The sequence below is a fragment of the Rutilus rutilus genome (assembly GCF_951802725.1).
Source record: "Rutilus rutilus genome assembly, chromosome: 9".
Taxonomy (NCBI): domain Eukaryota; kingdom Metazoa; phylum Chordata; class Actinopteri; order Cypriniformes; family Leuciscidae; genus Rutilus; species Rutilus rutilus.
In genome coordinates this window covers 29,008,898-29,036,764 of record NC_140223.1, presented here as the reverse complement: position 1 = coordinate 29,036,764, position 27,867 = coordinate 29,008,898, and the positions used below count along the sequence as shown (strand labels likewise).

At 38.1% G+C, this 27,867-nt stretch overlaps 2 protein-coding genes across 3 annotated transcripts in view; one reads left to right on the top strand and one right to left on the bottom strand.

The window, feature by feature from the left end:
* The window catches only part of LOC311297073 (uncharacterized protein), a 38,598-nt gene extending 20,147 nt beyond the window's left edge, over positions 1–18,451 (bottom strand). Inside the window, exons 1-5 of the mRNA XM_084419178.1 lie at positions 18,307–18,451; positions 17,662–17,716; positions 17,117–17,497; positions 16,658–16,954; positions 16,452–16,551 (exon numbers count right to left, since the gene is read on the bottom strand). Of these exons, the coding sequence (XP_084275304.1) occupies positions 16,452–16,551; positions 16,658–16,954; positions 17,117–17,497; positions 17,662–17,716; positions 18,307–18,441 (968 nt within the window). The 5' untranslated portion in view covers positions 18,442–18,451. The remainder of the gene's footprint in view (positions 1–16,451; positions 16,552–16,657; positions 16,955–17,116; positions 17,498–17,661; positions 17,717–18,306) is intronic.
* LOC311297067 (B-cell receptor CD22) overlaps positions 1–27,867 on the top strand; it is a 256,060-nt gene that overhangs the window by 78,125 nt on the left and 150,068 nt on the right. The gene's annotated exons all lie outside the window — the stretch shown is intronic.

The window sequence follows — 27,867 nt, the reverse complement described above, 5'->3', positions numbered from 1 at the left end:
TGAGTAGGTAAGTAGCCTACTTTCATGACAAGCACTAAAAGAGTAGGGACTTTATAGCCTGATCCCGTTAAGTATGAATGCGAGTCATACATCATCCGCCATGTTGACGTTTTCATGTGACCTACGATGTTATCACAAGCACAACAACTTAAAAGATATGAGCAACGTAGGTTTAATTAATCTATCTGTAAGTGTAAATATCTTGATATTGACGAAACTTGCTCATTTTGTGGTCTTGAAGAAACAGCTCTATAATGGCTAAATGTTTTTGAAACAAAAAAGCCTGTTGAATTGCACTACTTGAAAAAATATGCATTGCATTAAACATGCTTGCATTAATGCATTGTATTTTTAGGACTTGCATTTTTTATTGGCTGAAATTTAACATGGTTGAATATTTAAGATGTGAATATTTTAACTCAAAACATTTTAAACACATTTTCACTATTAAAAATTCACCTTTTATATTTCACTTCCAAAATATTCAAACTGTTTAAAAATACAACATATAATATTCAACAGGCAATTTTCGGTCCATTTTATTTCGCTTCCACAAATTCAGTGGTTCAAATTCAACAGTAAATTCAACATTGATGATTTAGTTCAGTTCTGTTTTATGTTTTAGGAGCGTAGGGGTGTCCAGCCATTTATTTTGACTTTGTTTGTGATTTGTTTATTTTTAGGGAGTTAGGGAAGTTTCTTTGTAATTTTATTTATTCCCTGATGGTAATTTATACATTTGTTTGTAAGTCTATTTTGTTTATTAATTCTGCCTTGGGGCAGCCTGAAGTCATTGCTCCTTAATTCAGTTACTTTTTCCACCTTAAATAAATTATACTTTTTTTGGAACTTAGAATTGTCTTTGGTGATCTGTCGGCTGGGGCTGGTTTCCTATTTATCAACAGCAAAAGTTCACAATCTTCTTTCGATTTAGTACTTTTAACAATCAGTTTATTCAATAGAAAGCATGCGATATACATTATTTAAATCACCCTTGTTGTTGAATTAATTATAGTAACACAGGCTACAGTTGCCACATTAGAAAATTCAGTTAAACCTTACATAACATAAAATCCATATCTATTCGGTGTGTTATCAAAAGGTGATGAAGTTATGAAATGGCCATGAGGTTCTGATTGCTGTCAATACAGTATCTCACTGTATACCATATGGCTGAATCTATACTGTAGTTGACCTTTATAGGGGTGAGTTACAGTAAGGTGGCAGTCTCTACCATGGTAATCTGTTTACAGTGTCACATGGCAATGGCATACATACTGTAATGTAAAATGCTGTGTTTGATGCCACCTGTCTTCCTTCTACTGATTCATCTCTGATCAATCTGATGTTACACATGTAAGGTGGCAGACTCTACCATGGTAATCTGTTTACATCACATGGCAATGGCGTACATACTTTAATGTAAAACGCTGTGTTTGACGGTATCTATTCGGTATCTGTTTGATTATATTGGAACCATATTGCCATATTGGAACGGTCAACACTGGTCCGTGAACACTCGAGAGCAGATGTGTATGTACATATCTATGGCGACAACAGGAATAACTTGTTATAAGTGTTAATATGTTGCAAATAAATATATATGTTATAATTATGTTATTAATGTATGCTTTAAATGTGTGTGCCATCTCTTCTTTGAACCCTGCAAGTAGTCACATTTATCTACCACATATCTAATATTACAAATTTCTTACCTATAAAACATATTTAAATTTCATATGAATTGCATGATGAAAATGTGTGTAATATTTCAGAAAAAAACACACACAAAAAAACAACAACTTGAATTACTCTGTTTATACATTAACTTGAACACTCCTGCCATATCTAGCTATAAAATGAATCGCAAGGATTGGCCATCACATGACCATAAATGATAAAATTACTTTCTTGAAGTGACCATCGCATTTCCCCTTACTAACGAACTTGTGGAAGTGCCCTTCATGAAGCGATTCAGGTGTTCAATTTCGTTTGGAACGGCCCTACAAATGATCTGCCCCTTCCCAAAGTGCCCTTCAAGGGTGCAAAACACTGTCTAAAATTCGTTCTATGCGAATAAAAGCATAAATTCAATCTGTTCATCATTTAAATTGTGTCTCTTCAGAAAATTTGGACTAAACCGCTCAATTCATATGGATTAGTTTTACGATCTTTTAATGACCTTTTTGAAGCATCAAAGTGGTAGTTGTGTGTTAATATGAAACAGTAGGTTACTTTTTCAATAATCTTTCAGAAGTTTACACGACAACAATGTACTAAAAACAGAAACATTACTACACCATTGTCAAAACGATCCCCATTCACACGGACCTGTGAAAATGACAAATATTTTTCTAAACATTTTATTAGCTCTTTAAACGCAAAACTTCTGTGGAGAAAGCAGTTGCTGATAATGTACATCCAGCTGGTTGTTATTGCAGAATAAACCCCTTTAGGCTGATGCAAACCTTGATCACACTGTCGGGTTTTTTTCTGCGATAACCGGCTGGATGTTTATTATCCCTTACATAACGTAACATACAGTAATAGGGAGTAAGAAAACACAGAAATATCAATTCTTGTTTTGTAAATACACAACAAAAGTATATATACAGTATATATATATATATATACAGTGAGGAAAATAAGTATTTGAACACCCTGCTATTTTGCAAGTTCTCCCACTTGGAAATCATGGAGGGGTCTGAAATTGTCATCGTAGGTGCATGTCCACTGTGAGAGACATAATCTAAAAAAAAAAAAATCCAGAAATCACAATATATGATTTTTTAACTATTTATTTGTATGATACAGCTGCAAATAAGTATTTGAACACCTGTCTATCAGCTAGAATTCTGACCCTCAAAGACCTGTTAGTCTGCCTTTAAAATGTCCACATCCACTCCATTTATTATCCTAAATTAGATGCACCTGTTTGAGGTCGTTAGCTGCATAAAGACACCTGTCCACCCCATACAATCAGTAAGAATCCAACTACTAACATGGCCAAGACCAAAGAGCTGTCCAAAGACACTAGAGACAAAATTGTACACCTCCACAAGGCTGGAAAGGGCTACGGGGAAATTGCCAAGCAGCTTGGTGAAAAAAGGTCCACTGTTGGAGTAATCATTAGAAAATGGAAGAAGCTAAACATGACTGTCAATCTCCCTCGGACTGGGGCTCCATGCAAGATCTCACCTCGTGGGGTCTCAATAATCCTAAGAAAGGTGAGAAATCAGCCCAGAACTACACGGGAGGAGCTGGTCAATGACCTGAAAAGAGCTGGGACCACCGTTTCCAAGGTTACTGTTGGTAATACACTAAGACGTCATGGTTTGAAATCATGCATGGCACGGAAGGTTCCCCTGCTTAAACCAGCACATGTCAAGGCCCGTCTTAAGTTTGCCAATGACCATTTGGATGATCCAGAGGAGTCATGGGAGAAAGTCATGTGGTCAGATGAGACCAAAATAGAACTTTTTGGTCATAATTCCACTAAACGTGTTTGGAGGAAGAAGAATGATGAGTACCATCCCAAGAACACCATCCCTACTGTGAAGCATGGGGGTGGTAGCATCATGCTTTGGGGGTGTTTTTCTGCACATGGGACAGGGCGACTGCACTGTATTAAGGAGAGGATGACCGGGGCCATGTATTGCGAGATTTTGGGGAACAACCTCCTTCCCTCAGTTAGAGCATTGAAGATGGGTCGAGGCTGGGTCTTCCAACATGACAATGACCCGAAGCACACAGCCAGGATAACCAAGGAGTGGCTCTGTAAGAAGCATATCAAGGTTCTGGCGTGGCCTAGCCAGTCTCCAGACCTAAACCCAATAGAGAATCTTTGGAGGGAGCTCAAACTCCGTGTTTCTCAGCGACAGCCCAGAAACCTGACTGATCTAGAGAAGATCTGTGTGGAGTGGGCCAAAATCCCTCCTGCAGTGTGTGCAAACCTGGTGAAAAACTACAGGAAACGTTTGACCTCTGTAATTGCAAACAAAGGCTACTGTACCAAATATTAACATTGATTTTCTCAGGTGTTCAAATACTTATTTGCAGCTGTATCATACAAATAAATAGTTAAAAAATCATACATTGTGATTTCTGGATTTTTTTTTTTTTATTATGTCTCTCACAGTGGACATGCACCTACGATGACAATTTCAGACCCCTCCATGATTTCTAAGTGGGAGAACTTGCAAAATAGCAGGGTGTTCAAATACTTATTTTCCTCACTGTATATATATATATATATATATAGAATTTAATATATAACAGATTCATCTAAAATAATTCCTCCTACATAAACTTGAGACACACACAACATTCATTATACAAATTATGGATTACAAATATCTAATCATGCACCTTCAATTCATGCTAAAGTCATACAAATAACTCTATACCACGAATAAAATACAAAAACATGCCATAGATTCAATATATTTCCACAAGAGGATTTGTTTTGTCCTGGTTTGTTGCAGAATAGCGCATTAGAAGCTGTTGTGTATTTGCCTCTGCTCTCTATACCTGGAATGCATGGTAACTACCTGTGAGACATTCTTGATAGTCGACTCCATAATCTAAAAAACATTTATTTCAAAACAATTAAAAACAATTATTAAAACAACAACAACAACAACATTTTTTATTATTTGACTATAAAGTACTGGGCTGTTTTAATACCTTCAACACTGAATACAATTAATTTGTACTTAATTGTAATTGAGATAATAGTGAATTAGATAAAGTAATGTTGAGTGAATTTGAGAATTGTTGGTTGATTGAGGTGAGAGCACTCTGCCTTCACTATATAGTAGTGTTTTTCTACTATATAGTTTTTCTTTTGTTTGTGGGTATTTGCATTGAAAGTCTGCTACATTTTTTAATATGTTGAATTATTATTTTATTTTTTTCAAGATTTATTTTTGGCGTTTTATTAGGATAGGACAGTAGCTAGACGAAGTGACGTGGGAGAGAGAGAGGGGGGACAGGATCGGGAAAGGTCCACAAGCCAGGACTCGAACTCGGGTCGTCCGAAGCACAACGGCGCTACATGTCGGCGCACTTGTCCACGAGGCTATATCGATGCAGACATGTTGAACTATTTAAACAATGTGCCTGTTTATTAAAGCCGCACTTCCGCCTTTCACCTGGTTACCATTTACCCCTCGTGGGTCAAAATGTCACAAATATATAACAAATACATACATGCATGCACAGTTGAGGCAGCTTTAATCCCAATTTTTAGTCATTTCATGACTTAATTTACAAGATAACTACAACGATGCATGCTTGTAATTTCTCTTGTGCTTAATTTATAATGAAGTGATATACAGCATGCAATTCAAGAGTGCGCGCCGTGAGCACAGTATAACGGCTGATGGGACAGGAAAGTTTTAATGACATAGCCTCATAAACCTGCTGCTGTCTGCATTAAAGGGATAGTTCACTTTGAAATTAAATGTTGGTATGTTTTAGCTTACCTCAAGGGCATCCAAGATGTAGGTGTCTTTTTTTCCGCAGTAGTTTCAATTTTTATATTTTTAGGTCAAACCGTTCTTGTCTGTCAGTCATATAATGCAGGTCTATGGTCACTATCTCAAAGAGCATGCACAGAGTCCAAATTAAACAATTCCCCATCGTAAGTACACATTGATGGCCTAAGACACGAAACGAGCGGTTTGTGTGAGAAAACGAACAGTATTTATATCGTTTTTACCGCTTGTACACAGTCACGTCCAAGTGATCTGAGGGCGCGCGCACTTCCTGGTGTGTGACGTGTGCGCAGACTGGTGCATAGTATATATATATATACTAGATGTCGCCTTGGCTACGGCATTCGTTCCAAAGAACTGCAGTAGCCAAGGCGACATCTAGTGTATATATCTGTGCACCAGTCTGCGTACAGCAAAATGTGACATTTATTACAATGGGTTTATGTGAAGACTGCTTTAAGTTCATTTAAATAAAAAAATAAAAAAATCTTCATGCCTTAAAATATCCAATCTCTGATCCACAAGTAACTGGTTACATTGTAGCTTGTGACGTCAGAAACACCAACCATGATTTTGAGACTGTCTTTGGTTCACTGGAGTTAAAGGAGAACTTGGTAACTTTTTTAACTTAATAAAACTGTCTAGAAATCATTTGGATGGTTTAACAACCTGTTCTGGTGATATTGGTGACTTTCCCCGCTCCCCCCAGCTTTCCCAGGCGGAAAACCAACCTTGCAACTTGGGGACTACCGTCCCGGCAAGATAGAAATTGGAAGTCTCGTGAGAAGCGAGAACTAGAACGAGAACGAGCGCGAAACACGAATTGCTTTACGGCAATTCGACATAAACACCCACGCATGTATGATGTATTACCAGATTACCCACCTCGGTAGACATAGCTCCACACGATACAGTTGGCTTGCTCCGATCAAAACAAACGCACATGAGCAGCGGTAGAGAGGGGGAGGAGGCCGCCGCAAGTGAGTTTTTTACGACTGTGTTGTGAAATATACGCCCAACACAGCTGTAGGGGGAGCTCGGGGGGAAAACACGCGACAACAAAAGGGAAAATCAGCGAAGAAGTGACTAGAGTTCGCTAGAGTTACCGAGTTCTCCTTTAAGGAAAAAATACTCAGAAATGGTGCTGACTTATGAATTTGCACATGGTTTGTCTTAAAGCATATTAAAAACTAAGTTTCAGCCAAGCGGCAACATTCTGATCTGAAAAATGAAGCCTACCCGGAAGTGCGAAAAACTGCAATACATCGAAAATCCGCTAGAGGGAGGTCCCAAAAGGGAGCAAATGTCCATAGCCCCCATGTTAAAATGTCCGTTTTCACAGCATAAATTCATGCTTTTACAAGTTGGTCCCATGGACTTTTATTGTATTTTTCGATAGCTTCCGAGTGCCTGAAAACTGTGAGGGGGGTGAATTTTTTTCTAACTTGTTAGTTTAGATCGTATTTAGATATAAAATATATGACAATAAGGGCGTGGTTAACTTTGAGTGACAGCTTGATTGACAGCTGACAAGGCAGCGCCACGGAGAATGACAACAAGAAGCGCCATTTTTTAATACAGTTGACATATAATACTACTGTTTATGTATCATGAAATGTAGTTTTAAGAGTTTTTCAGGCGAGAATGTAGTTGTTTAAAGCTCAAATCTGTGGTTTATTTAAAGATTTATGAAAATTTTATCCAGTTGATCCAGCGATGACCGGGCGCTCGGCGTTCATGTACCCCACCTGGAGCAGTCTTTCATCGGCTTGACGTTATGAGGTTTGCCGCCAATGCCGCGGACTCTGGCGTCTCTTTAGTGGTTAAACATGAGATATTGTGTATATCTATATCGTCTTGTGTATATCTAATGGGCGATTTTTTGTCTCGTGAATCAAATTTTTTTTCCCTGGGCAATCGGTTTGGCTGAGGGGAAGTTTCATAACTTTATAAGCTATTATAACTTTACCGATGTATAGACTATAGAGCGCTGACTTTGTATGTTTGACTGAATTGTTTGCTTTATTTGTATAGCTTCTTATACCTTTTACGTATACTTTTATAATGGCTAATATTGATAAAACTGAAATTTAACAAAAAGAGACTGGGTTGAGTTTTGTCATTTTAAATTATAATACAACGAAGATGATCTGTAATGTTGTTTACTGTAAAATCTGTTGTTTAGTACAAATGCACATATTGCCTGGACCATAAAATGTGTAATATATTTAAAATGAAAAGAGGCAGGTTTGTGTTTTATATTTAGTTTTTTCATAAATAGGCAAACGTTATGTGCAGTTGAATATAATCAATATGCATTGCCTGAACCACATTTGTGTGGCTATAATGTTTAAGATTTCTTTAAATGAAAACGAAAAGAGTTCGTATGGTGTTTTATAACATATTTCGTTGCCTAAAATATACACAGAGATAACCGAAGTAGCAAAGCGAGCTGAGTGACGCGCGCTGCGTTAGAAGGTGGGCGGGGTTAGGATTTCCCAAGATTTTCCAAGATGGCGCCGCCCATACCCCCCATAAACGGCTTCAAACCCGTTCTTCAGAAAGTCTATGGGTGACGTCACAGACGCTTTGTCCATATTTTTTACAGTCTATGGTTTCAGCTCAAAATACCCCACTGGTAATTTATTATACCATCTTGTAAATGCAAGGAAAAACATACCGTTTTCATGCACGTATCTTTAAATGCAAATTAGCTGCTGCTCCCCACCCTGGTTTCCAGTAGAGCGGAGCCTGTGTGCCTCAGATTCTCTGCCAAAAACAAAACATCTGTTTGGTTTTGATTATCATCTCTATCATGGTCACGCTCAGATGGCATTGCAGTTTTTCGTCATAATGTCTGATGGCGTGTCGCGTATTGTGCTTAAACTGTCAAGTACACACAAGGTTGTCAAAAACAAAGTTCACATAAACGCATTCAGTTATGTCTTTGAATGTGAACAGCAGGGAAAGAAATCACATGTGTATATTAGATCTGTGTATTAAAGTGACAGCAGCGTAATATACAGTATTAGAACTGAACAATGCTTTTTGCCACCGAATTGGACTTGAGCGGTTAAATACACATACATTTGACAATGTATTTGCAAGAGTAAACAGAGTAATTTATGTTTTAAGTGAACATAAACAGTTGAGGAGAAAAAAAAAAAAAAACACAATATTGGATCCATGCTGTCGGTCTTAAAGTGACAGCATCCAAATTTACCTGCTGTCATTATTATTAACAAAAAAAAAGAGAGAAAATCTCTCACTGCTCTTGACTGAATCACTTTTGTAACTTTAAAAGGAATAAATGTATATTTAATTTACACAGTAAAGACTATGCATTGATTTTTTTGCATCTATGCCTAGTGTTTCTAGTGCTTGAAGTTTTTTCTGGTAGGTTCATTTCATTTGAGTCTTTGTTTTATTGTATTTTGTTTTCTTTGCTCTTTCTTTATCACTTTTTACTTGTCTTCAGTAAGCTTGAGAGTATTTTTTAGGCTAGAAGCCAATTTGTTTTTTAAATTGTATTAAAAATGGTGATAAGAATAATGAAATTTCAATGGTATCAACATTTTTGATATCATAAAAACCTTATTTAAACCAAAAATAACTATTGTAAAATATATCGTTATCGTGAAATTAAATTACTCATATCATGATATAAGATTTTGGTCATATCGCCCACCCCTAATCATATTTACGAGTTGAACGCACATGAATGCCACCACAATGTCGTTAATATAAGTGGGAAGCTTGGGAGTTGGGGGCGAGTCAGTGAGAAACATGGCGATAAAACATGTTTAGCAGTGATAGTGTCAGGCTTTTCTATTTACTATTAAGTAGGGATGTCCCGATACCGATACTGGCATCGGGGATCGGGCCGATACTGTCCTCATATACTCGTACTCATAAGAATTCGCCAATACCATGCACCGATACCACGTACATTTTGCAAAACGAAACTGGCCGCCGCGAGTGCTTTGTGGAGGTGAACTGAGGCATAGAAAAGTATAATGTCGGCAGTTTGGGCTCATTTCACAGGGTTCGTACAAGGTGCGTGTATATAGTAACATAGCTGTGGTGCGCGAGCTGATAAGCTCGCAAACCAGCGTCTCAGCGCGCGAATACTGAATTAAATTGTCTTTCACGTCTTGCGCTTGTACGGAAGAATTCACACAAAATTATGTAAAAACGCCCGTCTTGGCGAGTATCCTATAGTAAACAAAGTCGGTTATATCTCAAATGAACGTAGCCATCTTCAAATGCGGTCCGTGCGTTCGGTCTTTTACCTGTGTTTAAATCCTGTTTTCGGTTGAAGTCCAAAGTAGTCGATTGCCGAGTTCACGCGCGTGATCATAGCAACTAAACCTATGCGCGTGAACTCGGCAATCGACTACTTTGGACTTCAACCGAAAACAGGATGTAAACACAGGTATTTGCGCTGGCTTAAATAACATCATTTTTATACATATCTTTCACATCTACTGCAGTCAGATTCACTCGTGTTCACTCAGAAGGAATCACTCACATTTTCTGTGCACTTGTTTTTTGATTTTCCGTCACATCCGTCGCGACTGAGTGCGTTGTTGTGTTTGGAGCTCCGTCGAATTAATTCAGAAACCTTGTTTTTCTTCTTTACACTCTTTTACAAACGAACTTTTTCATTTTTATAGCGTGTGAACATATCTGGAATACTATTCTCCTTAAAAAACAATCGGATTGCTCTGATATCGCTACATATATCCAACCTTTCGAACTTCCGCTACTAGCCTTAGCCCGCTAGCATTACACGCGTGGTCGCGCCTATCGATCGACTTATTTACACCCGTATCACTGAAAGCTATAATTCGCCATTATAGCACATCTGCTATAATGGCGAATATAACGGATGTGTGTCTAACGTTACCTTTGAGTGCAGGTGAGGACACCTTCGAGCTATATTCTGTGCAGTTAGAGCTGGAATCCGTGGAGAAGCAGATCCGCGACCTACTAGAGAGACAGGCCGAGCTACGAGATCGACGTTTCGCGCTTGAAACATCACGCGCCGATGCTCAAAAGTCAGTGGTTAGTAACCTTTTGACTCCGACCTCGTCTACTCCATGTGTTTCTCTGCCCAGGATGCGATCATCCCTGGTTTCATTCACTCCGGCACCGACACAACAACATGGACCCTGGATGATTCCACAGCGGAAGACGCGGGCCAGGACCAGAGCTAGGACCTCTCCGCCCCTCCCGGCCTTCGAGATCTCCACCCAGAACCGCTTCTCCCCTCTACGCGAGACGGAATGCGACGCTGTGATCATCGGCAGTTCCATCGTCCGGCATGTCCGTGCTACCATAGGTAAAGGTAAGGTTCGCACTCACTGCTTTCCTGGTGCTCGTGTTCTCGATGTCGCTGCACAGGTTCCCGGGATTCTGAACGGTGACGAGCCCGTCGGAGCTGTCGTGCTGCACGCGGGAACGAACGACATCAGGCTACGGCAGTCGGAGGTTCTGAAGAAGGACTACAGGAGCCTGATCGAGACGGTACGCAGCACATCGCCTGAAACAACGATCATCGTGTCTGGACCGCTTCCCACCTACCGACTAGGACACGAAAGGTTCAGTAGATTATTTGCTCTAAATGAATGGTTAATGTCATGGTGTAATGAACAGAGACTGCTCTTTGTAAATAATTGGAATCTTTTCTGGGAGCGACCTAGGCTCTTCCGTGCTGATGGCCTTCACCCCAGCAGAATCGGAGCGGCTATTCTGTCGGACAACATCTCCAAGACGCTACACACCATATGACTAGTAAGTCAAAGTCCAAATCACACTCGTTGCTGTCCAAACTTAATTGATATAAGTACCAATGTAGAACATTATATTGAAACTGTGTCTATTCCTCGTTTAGTGAGATCAAATAATAAATCTACTGCAGGATCTAAGAAAAATCTAATTGTGATTAAACCAGAAAATCTCAATATTAGTGAACAAAAACAATTTATAAAGCTAGGTCTTTTAAACATCAGATCGCTTACACCTAAGGCGGTTATTGTAAATGAAATGGTCACAGATAATAGTTTCGATGTACTTTGCCTTACTGAAACCTGGCTTAAACCAAATGATTATTTCGGTCTTAATGAGTCTACTCCTCCTGGATACTGTTACAAGCATGAGCCCCGTCTGATTGGTCGTGGCGGTGGTGTTGCTATAATCTATAAAGATATTCTTACTGTTACTCAGAAAACAGGTCACAGGTTTAATTCGTTTGAAGTACTTGTGCTAAATGTTACTCTCTTAGATGTAAGAAAGAAATCCATATTATCTCTAGCCTTGGCTACCGTATATAGACCGCCTGGGCCTTACGCTGATTTCCTAAAAGAGTTTGCAGACTTTCTCTCAGATCTTTTGGTCAATGTCGATAAAGCATTAATTGTTGGAGATTTTAACATACACGTAGATAATTCAAATGATGCTTTAGGGGCTGCGTTTACAGATTTATTAAACTCCTTTGGGGTCAAGCAAAACGTAACTGGTCCCACTCATCGTCTTAATCATACGCTAGATTTAATTATATCACATGGAGCCGATCCAACCGATATAGATATTATACCGCAAAGTGATGAAGTCACTGACCATTACATGGTCACTTGCATACTACGTACCGCTGAAATTTGTCATGTTGCGCCGCGTTATCGACCAGGCAGAACAATCCTTCCAACAACTACAGATCATTTCTCAAATAGCTTACCTGATCTGTCTCAGCTGCTCAGTGAACCCAAACAAACAGATGAACTAGAGGAAATGACTAGCACTATGAGCACCATTTTCTCTAGTACATTAGACATCGTTGCACCAATTAGATTAAAAAAGGTTAGAGAAAAAACTAAAGCACCATGGTACAACAGTGTTACGCATGTTCTAAAGAGAGAAACTCGTAATTTAGAGCGTAAATGGAAACAAACTAATCTAGAGGTCTTTAGAATCGCATGGAAAGACAGTATGTCACGTTATAAAAAGGCCCTAAAAGCAGCCAGGGCTGAGCATCTCCGCAAACTAATAGAAAACAACCAAAACAATCCAAGGTTTTTATTTAACACCGTCGCTAGACTAACAAATAAACAGACGTTACCGGAGCAAAATATTCTGTCACAGTGTAGTAGTAATGATTTTATGAATTTCTTCACTGAGAAAATAGAAAGCATCAGAAACACAATTGTAAATGTACAATCTTTAATGGTGTCTTATGATTCAGCCTCAATTATCACCCCGCAAGAACAATTACAGCGCTTTGCAACTATAGGACAGGAAGAGTTAAATAAACTTATCATTGCATCTAAACCAACAACGTGTTTATTAGATCCAATACCAACTAAACTACTGAAACAAGTGTTACCTGTAGTGGAAGAGCCTCTTCTCAATATTATTAACTCGTCTTTATCCTTAGGTCATGTTCCAAGAATATTCAAGTTGGCAGTTATAAAACCTCTTATTAAGAAACCACAATTAGATCATAATAACCTAGCAAATTACAGACCCATTTCAAATCTTCCATTTATGTCTAAAATACTAGAAAAAGTTGTGTCCGCTCAACTGTGCTCTTTCTTGCAAGAAAATGATATCTATGAAAAGTTTCAGTCAGGATTCAGACCGCACCATAGCACAGAAACTGCACTCGTTAAAATCACAAATGATTTACTTTTAGCTTCTGACCAAGGCTGTATCTCAATACTAGTTTTACTTGATCTTAGTGCTGCGTTCGATACTATAGATCACACAATACTCTTAGACCGACTACAAAACTACACTGGTGTTCAGGGACAGGCATTAAACTGGTTTAGATCGTACTTATCAGACCGTTACCATTTTGTCTGCGTAAATGGGGAAAAATCGAAGATAACGTCAGTAAACTACGGTGTACCGCAAGGATCTGTGTTAGGCCCTCTGCTATTCTCAATATATATGCTGCCACTTGGTAATATTATAAGAAAACATGGAATTAATTTCCACTGTTATGCTGATGACACTCAAATATATATTTCATCACGACCAGATGAAAACGCTAAATTATCTAAATTAACAGAGTGTGTTAAAGATATAAAATACTGGATGACATGTAATTTTCTGCTATTAAATTCAGATAAAACGGAGGTATTACTTATTAGTCCAAAAAACTGCCCACAAAACCTCTTACAATACAACTTTAATTTAGAAGGGTGTCCTGTTACTTTATCCTCTACAGTAAAAGACCTGGGTGTTATATTAGACCGCAACTTGTCTTTTGAAAATCATATTTCATATGTTACAAGAACAGCCTTTTTCCACCTTAGAAACATTGCTAAGCTACGTAACATGCTATCTGTTTCTGATGCAGAAAAGTTAGTTCATGCATTCATGACCTCGAGACTAGATTACTGTAATGCTTTATTAGCTGGTTGTCCTGCATCCTCAATAAACAAGCTACAGTTAGTCCAAAATGCCGCCGCTAGAGTTCTTACTAGATCAAGAAAATACGATCATATAACACCAATTCTGTCGTCTCTACATTGGTTACCTATAAAGTTCCGTATCAATTACAAAGTATTGCTACTGACCTATAAAGCCCTAAATGGTTTAGCTCCCGTGTATTTAACGGAACTTCTATCGCCCTACAATCCATCGCGCTCTTTAAGATCACTAAATTCGAGGCTTCTGGTCATTCCTAGGATATCTAAGTCCACTAAAGGAGGGAGAGCTTTTTCACATTTAGCTCCTAAACTGTGGAATGGCCTTCCTGATATTGTTCGAGGCTCAGACTCGCTGTCCCAGTTTAAAACTAGATTAAAGACGCATCTCTTCAGCCAGGCATTCACATAATACTTACATTTTATACTACAGTTGAATCAGATTGAATGCATTAATATTGCGAACAGCAGCTACGCTAATTATTTCCCATATGCTTTTCTGTTGTTATCTCGGGACGCTAGTCCCGAGGTAAATACAGATCGTCAGCTCCAGTTTGTATCCAGCCTCTCATGGAAACTACAGATTCTCCAACACCCGTGCAGAGACGACTCGGCGCCTATGAAGAGACGACTCGACGCGGGCGATGTTTATGCCCTAAATCAATACATGATTAACTAACTGTATTTCTCTATGTACATTTCTGAAATGCACTTTCTGTAAAGCTGCTTTGAAACAATATGTATTGTGAAAAGCGCTATACAAATAAATTTGAATTGAATTGAATTGAACTTGTAATGACACATCAAGGATGTTAAGAGGCTAAAAGCAGGTTTACTACTTGCCCCATTGAAGTCAACAGGGTGCAAATTTTAAAAATAGAATAACTTGGTGTAGGCAACACCGATTTTTGTCGTTGTTCTCTGTATTGACAGCACTCCAAATGTACAAAAAAATGAGCTCAATGTTAAAATTGACCGGAGTTCTCCTTTAAAGGGGCAGCAGTTTGATAAACCTGCTTCTGTGTTTTAATGTTAATTAAACAAAGGACAAAGAAATACTCACTGCTCTTGACTAAATAGGCTACCCTTTTCAACTTTACAAAAATATCTATCTGTCTATATAGATTTGATTACTTATTCAAAATTCTGTACCAGTTAGATCTACCTGAAAAACTCTAAAAACACTGTTTATTTCATTTGCAGCCTTTCTTTGTTCTATTGTATTTATTTGTCCTATTTGTAATTTGATTGTTTGTTCTTATTTTGTCACTGACTGCTTACTTGTTTTAAATTCACATTAATTAGGATGGTAGGTTTTGTTGTAGTATCAAGATTGGGTTAAATAATTGATATTTCACTGGTTTTGACAAACATTTGAACATTTGAATTTGATGAACAAATTAAGCCAACTAATATGATTTATATTCTTTTGGTTTATCTACTAATACATTTCAAAATTACAAATGCAGTGAAAATTCAGGGATCGGTTTACGGTATCGGTATCGGCGAGTACCAAAAATCAAAGTATCGGTATCGGACTCGTTCTGCAAAAAGTGGTATCGGGACATCCCTACTATGAAGTAAGCTGATTGCCTGCTCAAAATATGATAGCATTGTAATATAACAACATAATATGTAACAAAAAAGTTTACAATGGCTTCATAAATTAAGTTAATTAAGAGAAGGTACACCGCCATTTTGCTCTGATGAGAGTGATTTTAACGCCATAAACATGACTTCCCAAATTCCTAGGAGGACTTGAATGCACCAATAGGGCATATTCCGTTGCCAATCGTTGACGGGGCCAGTTCCAATGTGACGTCACATTGGAGCACATTCCTGAACGTCTCATTTTGAGACGGTTTCAGATTTATGGGGAAAATAACAAATGGAGTGGATTTTTACAACAGTGGTTGTGTACACACACTGCAGACACATAAATTAAAAACTTTAATGTTAGATGCAATTAATTAATTTTGCAATTATTTTTTTTTTTTAATATAAATTGACAGCACTAATTATTATATATTTTAAACAGATCTGTATTCTTTTCTCTCATGTGTTGATACATTGTTATTGAAAAAAGAAGTTATTATGGGATATATACACCTTTTAAGGGTACACTACTTTATAGATGATGACAAAGTTTGCAGAAATGGATTCAAAGCCACAAAACATATAAAAAAGAAAGACTGAGGCAAAATAATGTTCTCATGTAGATTCAAAACTGCTGAACTAAATGCTAACTTATGATTTACTCACGTATTGTTGTTTCTGGATTGGAGATCTGCAATGCGCTTCCTGAGAAAGATTTTAGTGATTTAAAACAAAATATTACTGAAAGATACCAGAATGTCACAATGTATTCTCAAATGCTCACATAACTGCAGTATTTTTTTTTTTTTAAATATATAAATTTGACATCAAATTGGTTATTTTCATTTATACAGTGTAAACCGTTTTCAGGGATGTGTTCTGTAATAATACTCATTGATATTTATTTTGTAGTCAGATCCCGACTCACTTATATTTTATGACAACGATTAAACACAGTAATCCAACCAAAAGAGCAGCTCCAAGACCAGAGATGGTTGGTATGATGAAGTGGCTAAGATTAGCTTGTTCTAGTAAAAAAAAAAAAAAAAACACAAAAAAAAAAAAAAAAAAACACATTTACTTAATTCAAAATATCACAATATATACACACACAGAAGAGTAGTATTGTTATACCTTTCACAAAGATTTGGTGAGTGGCTTGCATTTCACCCTCCACAATCCCGTGGTACTTGACTGTGCATGTGACAGAGGAGTGATCATCCTCTTTTGTTGGGGTGAAGGTAAGGAGAGACTCTGCTTCCCAATTTCCATGACCAATGTCCTTGTAGATCATGATGGTTTTTCCAGGGTGGCTCCAGCTGAGAGTGGGCTGATGGGACGGACAGGTGTGACGGATGGAGCATTTGAAGATTACAGGTTGACCCTCTTCTACAGACGTCTCAGCCAGCAACTCTGGTTTTGATGCTTGCTCTGTACATATATTTTGAATTACAAAACACATATTTCACATAGTAAATAAAAGCAAAAACAAGATTATTTATTTAGTCACAAAAATATAATTTGGACTCTTTCCATGTTTGCTTCTGCTTTCTTATTTGTAATGACAGGTTGACAGCTCAAAAGCACACTTACCAATCATTTTAATTGTCACACAGTTATCCACAAAGGAGTACTTGTCTATTTTAGACGTCTCTAATTCCACCCTGATACAGTACGGGCCGTTGTCATGGTTTCTGACATCATCAATCTCCAAGGAGCAGTTTGAATCACCCAGTGAACCAATCAGTTTTGTACGACCCTTGAAATTGTCTAGAACCCTTGTAGGATCATTGTGATAGATTAAGTCATCCTTGTTGGTCTTCATGTGCCAAATGCCTTTAATACGACTGGAGGGCTGTTCTTGAGCAGGGTATTTGAATGTACAGGGCAACACGACACAAGATGAGACCAGAGCATCCATTTTAGACTCTACCTCCACCTTCCAAACATCACCAAACACGAGAACAAAAAGAACTGCAAAACAATAATGATAAAATCATTGAAAAATAATAAACTTAAAAATATATATATATGAATTTACATTTAAAGAAGTTAACATATGAATACTAATCATTTTAAAGAAGTAACTTCACAAAATGTAAAAATAATTCATTCTGTTTGGAAATTTAGAATCTAACCATGAAGCCAGCAGAGAAGAACTCCTGCCTGTACACCCATGCTGAACTGGACAAACTGAAGAGGTCAAAAAAAGTTATTTGCACATATGCAATAATCTTTCTCTAGGGCACTGTCTAGCCTTCAATTATACCTGAGAGTTCTCAGGAGTTAAACATCGCAAACAAAAACTGTTAGGCCTCATTTATTGATCAAATTGTTGGAAGTGGAAGAGCAGTGAGAAACACCGAAACGCGAACACATGATGCGATTAATAAAGTTTTCACAAATTAGGCTCAATCTAAAGTTATTTTGATTCCTGACTAGCGGACTTATCAAGCGTTTGCCTGATCAAAAATCTAGCATGACAAGATAACCAACTTTGGGCGTGCAACATTTTTTTTTTTTAATTAAAAAAAGATTGGGACAGAATTCTATATTCACAAATCACGAAGAATGACATGCGATATACATGTCTACAACAGCGCACTGGGCATTTATAGCCACAGAATCTCAAACTGCTAACTGAAGTTAAGGCCGTTACCTCGTAGGCTGTGTGAGGCGCAAATTCAAAAGTGAAACCACTCAGATATGTGAAAACCATCTTTAAAGATATAGTGTAACCAACAAATAAATAAAATAAAATAAAATAGAAATTCTGTCATCACCTTGTCCTTTATTTCGTTCCAAGTCTGTTTGACCAAGCCAAGTCCGTGTCCAGTCATACGGGGCGCGGCGCGGGAGGAAACAATCCCTTCCTGCTGGAAAAACATTGACCCAGTGTAGCCTAGCCTACGAATCATACTATAATCATACTATATACTTTTAGTAATGATCAAGAATCAGGATAAATTGACTTACATTATCACATTATACCCCTTTTTAATTTAATACACATAGGGTAGAGTGGGGGAAAACGCCCCCCTTAAGGAAAATGTGACATTACAGTGAAACAAAACATAAATGTGACTAGAATTGCCATCCCGGTTTTGAGTGACTATGGCAGGAGTTATTCACCAAATATTAAAATTGCTCAGCCTTCATAATTAATTAGTATTTTCACTGAAAATATTTTTGTACAAAGGGGGCGTTTTGCCCCAGCGGTGGGGTAAAACGCCCCCCAAGGTGGGGTAAAATGCCCCCTTTCTTACCAACCAGTTTGCTTCATAGATCAACAGCAAAATTAACAGACAATAGTTTTTAATCTCTAAAGGTAAAAGGCAAGTAATGTATCAACATGTATATATATTAATATTTATTTCAGCAATGTTCAAAATAGGCAAAATTAACTACCTTCCATCAGTGAGCTAACTGTGCTAGCAAGCTAGCTAGTTAATGCTCACTTGAGGTCATTTTTTCATGTTTTGTTCAAATATTTTGATTTTACCACCTAGTTATACTGCATTAAGTGTAAAACAAAGGATTTGATAGACAGAAATATTTTATTATAGTAATTATGATAGAGAAACTATTGCCCCCAGGGGGGCGTTTTACCCATCAGCGTAGGGGGCGTTTTACCCCACAAGCTATGAGTTTTTAAAAAAATGTTTAATTTTTAAAATATAATTATATTCCTTATAAATAATATATGATCTCAAACTACAGACTTCACTATTCATCTATCATACATCACTGCGATATCCTGCAGAACAATATTCTCTTAAACACTTATTTACTAATATCTGAAAATTATAGCATTTACCATGTAATCCTCTTCTCTTCAAATGTGTCGCTGGTGTCAGCTTCTCCATAGAGATTTGTATATCCCCGTTATCAACGTAGTGCATAGCAACAGTAAAAATGTATCTTGACTACTTTTAGTGGTTATTTTGGGAAAAACAGGTGGGGGGCGTTTTACCCCAGGGGGGCGTTTTCCCCCACTCTACCCTAATTAACATTCATGTCACACCATATGACAATTTTAGTCAAATAACTATAAATGTAAATTTCAGTACAACATCTACAAGACCACATATATATTTGGAAATATAAGAGTTGGTAGAATATAACCCAATGAGTTCCATGACTTACATTTGAGATTTTTTTAATTTATTGTTTTACTTTTTTTTAGCCAAATATGTCAACCGCCCAAATACAGAAACAGGAACTAGGAATTCATCCGTGGATGGCTGTACGAACAACAAGAAAAACGAATAAATAAACATAATTTATAATATAATATAGGCTAATAATATATATATATAGGTCTACTTTCTGCCAAGATCTTGCAAAGCAACTATTGTAAGCAATTGGTACATGTAGGATGATAACATGAGTTTTATGGGTGTTGTCGAGATACGAAAATTATCAGGATAATGTGTGATTTCAAATGTGTCCACACAGGTCCTTTGAAGGTCAAAGGAGGTCAGGGAAATCAAAACTGAAACTAAAAGTAAAAAAAAAGAAAAAAAAAAAAAAGGATTTTTTCCCCCTTAAGAAAATCCAAAATAAATGTGCTGTTGTATTATAAAGCCCACTTTGAAAGTACAAAAACCCACATAAATCTATGTTTGTGTAAAATGGTGTTTGGCAAAAGCGGAAAATGCATAATGCAAAGATTATTCATCATATTTTATAAGGGAATGTTTGGAAAAATACAGCTAATGTAGGCCTAGCCCAAAATAATAGAGATGAATGTTTGTTTTTGTTATGCATATTTTGTGAGGCTCATTAAAGTGCAACTTTACTGAAGTGAAAGTGAAAGTGAAAACCTTATCTCATTTAAGATGGTCTCTTAGCCTGAGATTGATGCCAAAACCATTGAAAATGGACAGACTAAAAGTCACAAATAGATATTACAACTTGTAAACACAAAACACAATCTACAAATAGATAAAAAATCCGCAAACAAAGTCCTAATGATCCACAAATGTAAAACAAGATCTACAAATAGATACGTCCTCAAACAAACTCTTTGTGATCCGCAAATGTAAAACAAGATCTACAAATAGATACAATGTCCTCAAACAAACTCTTTGTGATCCACAAATATAAAGCATGATCTACAAAAAGATGAAAAATCCACAAATAAACACATCCTGATTCACAAATAGAAATCAATGACTTGTAGTCTACTTGAAAACCAGAATTTGAATGAACGTAAAGTGACTTGCAGGTGAAGATCATGTTCTGTTTGTAGATTGTGTCACATTTGTTTTCAGAATTCTGACACTATTGTTTCGCTGTTGTGACAAAATAATGCCATAATCATTGAAAATGAAGAGACTATGGGCCCTATTTTAACGATCTGAAACGCAAGTATCAAGAGCAAAACGCAAGTAACTTTGTGGACGCTGTTGCTATTATACCGGCGGGATAAATGACTCTTGCGCCCGACGCAAATCTAAAATGGGTTGGTCTGAAGTAGCTTCATTATTCATAGGTGTGGTTTGGGCGTAACATGAAATAAACCAATCAGAGCGTCATCTCACATTCCCTTTAAGAGCAGGCGCGCTTTTTCTATAGCGGATTCCTATTATAACGGCGGATTTGCCAGGCGCGTGCGAGGAGCGGTTCACAGCCGAGGAGACCGACGTTCTCGTCAGGGACGTTGGGGATGGAGAAACACACCCAAATCTATCTATCTATCAGAGCCGGACAGTAACGGAGTACATTTACTTGAGTACAGTACTTAAGTACAATTTTGAGGGATCTGTACTTTACTCGAGTATCATTTTTGGGGAGTACTCATGACTTTACTCAAGTACATTTGAGAGGCAAATATTGTACTCTTTACTCCACTACATTTCTATCCATAACTGTGAGTACCCGTTACTTCTAAAAAGGAAAAAAAGAAACATCTCGTAAACCCTCAATTTGTTGTTTCCCTCTCAAATGTGATTGGATTGTACAGGCGCCACTGATTGGGACAGCCTATCAGCAATCACCTTCAGCTTTCCGCCAAAGTCAACTCCATGGTCAGATTTAGATAAGAGACGAAACCATGGACGAAACAATGGATGAAGACGCAACAGGTCCATCCCGGGAGCGATATTTTTTTTCCCAGGATGGTAGGGGAAGACTCATGAATATTCATTAGGGAAGTCATCCCTGATTAAAAAAAAATATCGCATCCCGGGAATGTGCCAACCCGTGGCCCCACCTCGCCAGACTATTTCAATTTTCTGAACAAGTTAATGATAGTTTTCGCTTCAAGTGTTTGCTGTGTTTACCAATGTAAGCACTGTGGCAGTAGTAATGCAATATTTAGAAAATTTACTCTTGATACTCAAGTACTTTTCAAAACAAGTACTTTAGTACTTTTACTTAAGTAGACATCTGACTGTAGTACTTTTACTTGTACTTGAGTAAAATTTAGCAAGGGGTATCTGTACTTTTACTCAAGTAATGTAGCTGTGTACTCTGTCCGCCTCTGCTATCTATCTATCTATCTATCTATCTATCTATCTATCTATCTATCTATCTATCTATCTATCTATCTATCTATCTATCTATCTATCTATCTATCTATCTATCTATCTATCTATCTATCTATAATAATGTATGATTTGCAAAAATGATAACTGCTGTGTCTGTGTGTAGATGAGAGAATCAAAGTGTATGCGCGTTGTGCACACTCTACATTGATTATGGCCCTTAAAATAGCATATGAATAACATGCGCAAGGCGCCACTGACTTTAAACAGTTTTTTTCAGTCAGTGGCGGAATTGTTTTCTAAACATGCAAAATAGCATCAGGGAACGTTTGCGCCGGAACACGCCTCCTCTTTGCGCTGAACCGCCCCGGCGAGCGCAAGTGTATTTCTTAGTTAACCGACGTGCGTCTGTGGAGGGAAAAGTCCGCTTTGCGCGGGTGCAAAATAGGAATGATATATGCGTTGGTGTACAAAGTCAATGGGCTTTATGCACAGCTGCACTACTTCCTGAACTTCAGGCAGGTCCTTTGTTTCCTGTCTGACATTATTGGACAAACTGATTAATCCAGGTGGTCAGGCACACCTGGATTAATCAGTTTGTCCAATAATGTCAGACAGGAAACAAAGGACCTGCCTGAAGTTCAGGAAGTAGTGCAGCTGTGCATAAAGCCCATTGCGCTGGGTGCAAGATAGGCCCTATGAGTCAAAGATGCATATTACAATTTGTAAACAAAAAACAAGATCTACAAATAAATTTAAAATCTGCAAACAAACTCCTCATAATCTGCAAATGTAAAACACAATCTGTAAATAGATTGCAAATCTGCAAACAAACTCCTCATGATCCGCAAATGTAAAACAAGATCTACAAATAGATAAAAAATCCACAAAGACTCTTCATGACATACAAAATATAAAATGCGATCTACAAATTTTTCTCAAAATTTAAAATCCGCAAACAAACTCTTTATGATTCACAAATAGAAATCAGTGACTTGTACTTGACAACCAGAATTTGAATGAATGCAAAGTGATTTGTCTGCGCATGAGGGTCATTATTTGTTTGTAGATTATGTCGCATTTGTTTCAACAGAAAGTGAAGTAGTGTGGATAAAAGATGCAAAAAACAAACTAAATATAAAAAAAAAAAAAAAAAAAAAAAAAACATGGCACATCGATTCAAACTATAAACTTCGCAGGTAAGGAATAAAGCTACCAGCTATCAAAACAAATCTGTTCATTTCACTTAATTTAACTGAACTTATCGTTTGTGTGTTAAACACGCTGTGGTTCATAGGAAAATATTGTAGGCTATAGCCTACTCTCCCCATTGCACATGAATGTCATTAAAAATAATAATATTTAACCTTTTTTCACGAAGACAGGCTTTAAGAGTTCATCAAATACATATTGTATAGGCCTATATATGAGGCAAATTATTATTATTTTTTATTATTTTTTTGCTTAATTGCGTCTTAAAAATAGAAATAAAACAAATTATTAGTGATAACTGACACTTAAAGCTAAGAATGTAAAGAAACCTTAGACATTTTTTTTTTTTATTAATAGTTATTTTCCAGCACATTCGGGCCCCAAAAAGCATTATTAAGTGTGCTTGCTGAAAGCGCACACTTCTTCTTCTTCTTCTTCTTCCAGAGACACCGTTCCAACTTTAAAACGTCCGGTCAGTACCGGTGTAAGTTGCTCGCGAAGATGACATCACGAGTCCATGTCGTTCGTCCGCCATATTGGATTGAACAGAAAGCGAAACAAAATTTTCACAGGTCACAAATTTGGTGCATCTTTTGATGCATCGGTCTAATTTAATCATCTTCATTTATTATTAATATCTGCAGATTTGTATGCATTGTTGTGAATTTGGCCCTTTTCTTTAATTTTATTTCTTTCTTTATTTTTTCCATTATATACTGTGTACTACATATCCCACAATCCCAAGTAAATTACACTACTAAATTGAGTACACTACATTACCCATACACCCCCTGGTTGAGGTCTATAAGTAGGCCTCACTTCCTTCCTTTGTTCTTTTGCATTGGTGAGGTGTGGGTGTTTGAATGGAGACCCAACCATGTCCTCTGAGTCCTTTCCTTAAGATGCGTTAAGTAAGTTTGTTTTTGCCAATTGTATTGTTTGAATTTATTTATTTCAATTGTTTGGTTTGAGTATATATTTGTTATGTTTGATGAATTATATGAGTTTGATTTCCTTTATTGTATCGTTTGTAGTGACTTAAAACCATCTTGTACATCCAATCCATCCTGTCCATCTGTTGGCATCTGTCTATAACGTGTGAATCTGCAATCCATGATCTTTATGCCATGAGAATTACCCAAGACCTAATCATCTTGAACCGAGAATAAAAGAGAGCAAAGGACTGGTATTTGTCCCGTGTTTTGATTAGACACGCCATCAAGTTTCTACAACTCTGACGAACTTTGGATATATTTACCATCTGATATCCAACAAATGGTCCTTCGAGCCGGAGGTAGAAATTTGGTGGAATGGATTACCATGCAAGACCTGCAATCCGACGCAGCCTAAGAAGGAGAAGACCTCCTGCCCGTTTTGCTGACTGTATGGTGAGAGAACGTGCTCCTTCTCCCCCTCCCTCACCAACACTATTTGTAAGTGATCATCACCAAACCCAGTATGGAAATCCATCTTCTCTAAGATCTGCACCATGCTCATCTGCTCATCGTGAACAGTCTCAACATGATTTACTCGATATGGATATTAAACAAGAAATACTTGGACTTAAGGGTATGCTTGGTGAGATGATGTCTAGAATGTCACAGTTAGTTGTTTCTTCTAAACATTCTGAATTTTCTGAGTCTTTTGATGATGCTTCTGATGATGATGTAACTGCCTTTGCTAATGCATCTATTGTTCAAGAATTGTGTGCATGTATTAAGAAAGCTGAACAGAAATCAACCTGTGAGAAATGTAATTCCTCAACTGTTCCTTCATCGCTTCCATTGAGTAGGCCTAGTTCTTTGCCTCTTCCTCCTTCACTGTTACGTAGTCCACCCCAACATATGCACACACATGATATAACATCGCAACCACAATCAAGTAGTACGTTACAACCTTCTTTTATTCCATTGGTTCCTGAGCCTTCTAATAGTCATTCCCCTCAAGTGCAAACACCACCAGTGTTGGTACAACCACCTGGTACACCACAGCCTGGATTACCATGTAGTCCTTTTCCCCCTTACATGGCTCATACTCAGTTATCCTCACAAGTAACATCAGCACAATTACCACCAGCACAATTACCACCTCAGCCTCAGTATGCTGTTTCCCAGTATTCATGGCCATTAGGACCAGCTTCTAGCTTGGCGATTCCTTATGTATCCTCAGCTAATGTAGGTCCTCATATTCAATCACAGTCTGTAGGTCAGATAGGGAATTCTGTTGTACAACATCCTGCCCCGTACATTCAACCAATTGTTCCCACTACTCAAACAACTGCAATTCCATTTCCTCATCCTTATCCATATCCCCAGCCATATTATGCTTCATATTCTGTTCCTTCCTATCCTACTTCTCGTGTTCAGGGACCTTCCTTTCCTTTTTTGGTGAATGACGACCCCCAAGAATTTGCAATGTTGCAGTTAGCCTTGACAAATTTGTTGTCACCCCATGAGCCAGAACATTACAAATTCCATATCTTGCTGGATCATTTAAAATTTTCTCCAGCTCGTGATCTAGCTCTAGCTTATGCTAATGATCCTAGGCCTTACAGTATGGCTCTTTTGGCACTACAGCAGAAATATGGGCAACCTCATCAACTAGTTTTGAGAGAAATTAAAGCCATTCTAGCTCTCCCCAGGGTGAGACCAGGTGACAGCAGAGCATTTAGTAGCTTCGCACTAAAGGTTCGAGCTTTGGTTGGCATGCTCCAATCTTTGGACCAAGACCAAGTTAAATCTGAATTATCCTGCGCTTCTCATGTACAGCAACTACTCAGTAAACTGCCCACAGAGCATGTGACCAACTTTGCCCGTTATGTCCGTACGATCCTAAAGGGTCAAAGCTACAACCTGATTAACTTTTCCGCCTGGCTCCAAGAAGAGGCTGAGTGCCAAGCAATGGCTGACCAAGTTAGTGACTTTCCAAAACCACTCTTGAGTAAACCTCAATCAAAGTCCTACGTTAACACTCGAACAGTCTTGTACGGAGTCAACGGTAATTCTGATGTGCCAAGATCCGCAAATAAGAAACCCCAGCATTTGAGAGATGGAGAATTGAGTTCCAAGTATTCATGCGCATATTGTTCCAGTAGAGATCATTTCATTGGCCTGTGCCCCTCTTTTAGATCTCTAGAAGACGCCAGGAAGGATGTATGGATTAGAGAGAACAAAAGATGCTGGAGATGTGGGCTTAACCATCTAGCTGTCAACTGTGACTTGAAAAAACCCTGTCCACAGTGCAAAGGCAGACATCTTGGTATCCTTCATGGAGTTAATTGTCGTGATCAGGATAACGGTACATTCTATCTTAGTCGTCTTGGAGGTTCTGGCAAGGTACTGCTTAAAGTTGAAGTACTTCTCCATTATAAAGGCAGATCCTTGCAAACCTATGCCATCCTGGATGATGGATCAGAACGTACCATGTTGCTACCTCAAGCATCTGATTATTTGGGCCTCAACGGAGCAATTGAGTCCCTAATTGTTAGAACTGTACGTCAAGATACTCTTGCACTTGAAGGCTTTTCTGTAACCTTTGAAATATCCTCCATGGCCAATCCAGAAAAGAAGTATTCCATTTCCAATGCCTTTTCTGCTGCCAGATTGGGACTGGCAGAACAGACTTATCCTGTTGAGATCTTGCAGAGACGTTTCAGACATCTTCGAGACTTACCCCTTCCAGCCTTTGCTAATGTCCAACCACTTATTCTTATTGGTGCAGACTACCCACACCTGATAAATCCAATTGATCAGGTGTATTTCGGGCCTCCTAAATCCCCAGCTGCAATTCAGACCAGGTTAGGCTGGGTACTTCAAGGCCCAATACCGATTCCTAACACTGATGAGATGCAGTGTCTTTTTACCATCGCCAATCCACTAGAAGAACTTCGCCATGATGTAGAGAAATTATGGAAAGTAGACATCCTTCCTTTCAGAAATGAGAAAGTCATTACCAGGTCCAAGCAGGACCAAGAAGCTATGGACTTGTTGGCCTCCAAGTCTAAAAGAGTTGATGTGGATGGTGTGCAAAGATATGCCACTCCATTATTGCGTGCTGCCTCCGCCATGAGGTTACGAGCCTCACCAAATGCAGTTATGTCTTCCCTCAGATGTATCGAGCGACGCCTCCAAAGAGATCCTAAAACTGCTGCTGTGTATGACCAAGAAATTGCTAAGTTGGAGGAGTCCGGTTATGTTTCCAAAGTGGAACTTTCTCATGACTCATCCAATGAATCATGGTATATTCCTCATCATATTGTGGAGCATAATGGAAAAAAAAGAATAGTCTTCAATTGTTCCTATCAATATAAAGGTGTGTCACTTAACAGTCAACTTCTTACTGGTCCACAACTGGGCCCTTCCTTACTTGGTGTCTTACTCCGGTTTCGTCAGTGCCCAGTGGCAATTAGTGGGGACATAAAATCCATGTTCCATCAAGTAAGGTTACTCCCAGAAGACCGTTCTCTCGTACGCTTCCTGTGGCGCAATATGCAGAGGTCAAATCCACCTGACATCTACGAATGGCAAGTTTTGCCCTTTGGCACAGTATGTAGTCCATGTTGCGCAATATATGCTCTACAAAGGCATGTCCATGATCACCAAGAAGGATATGAAGATATCGTGAATTCTGTACTTCAGTCAT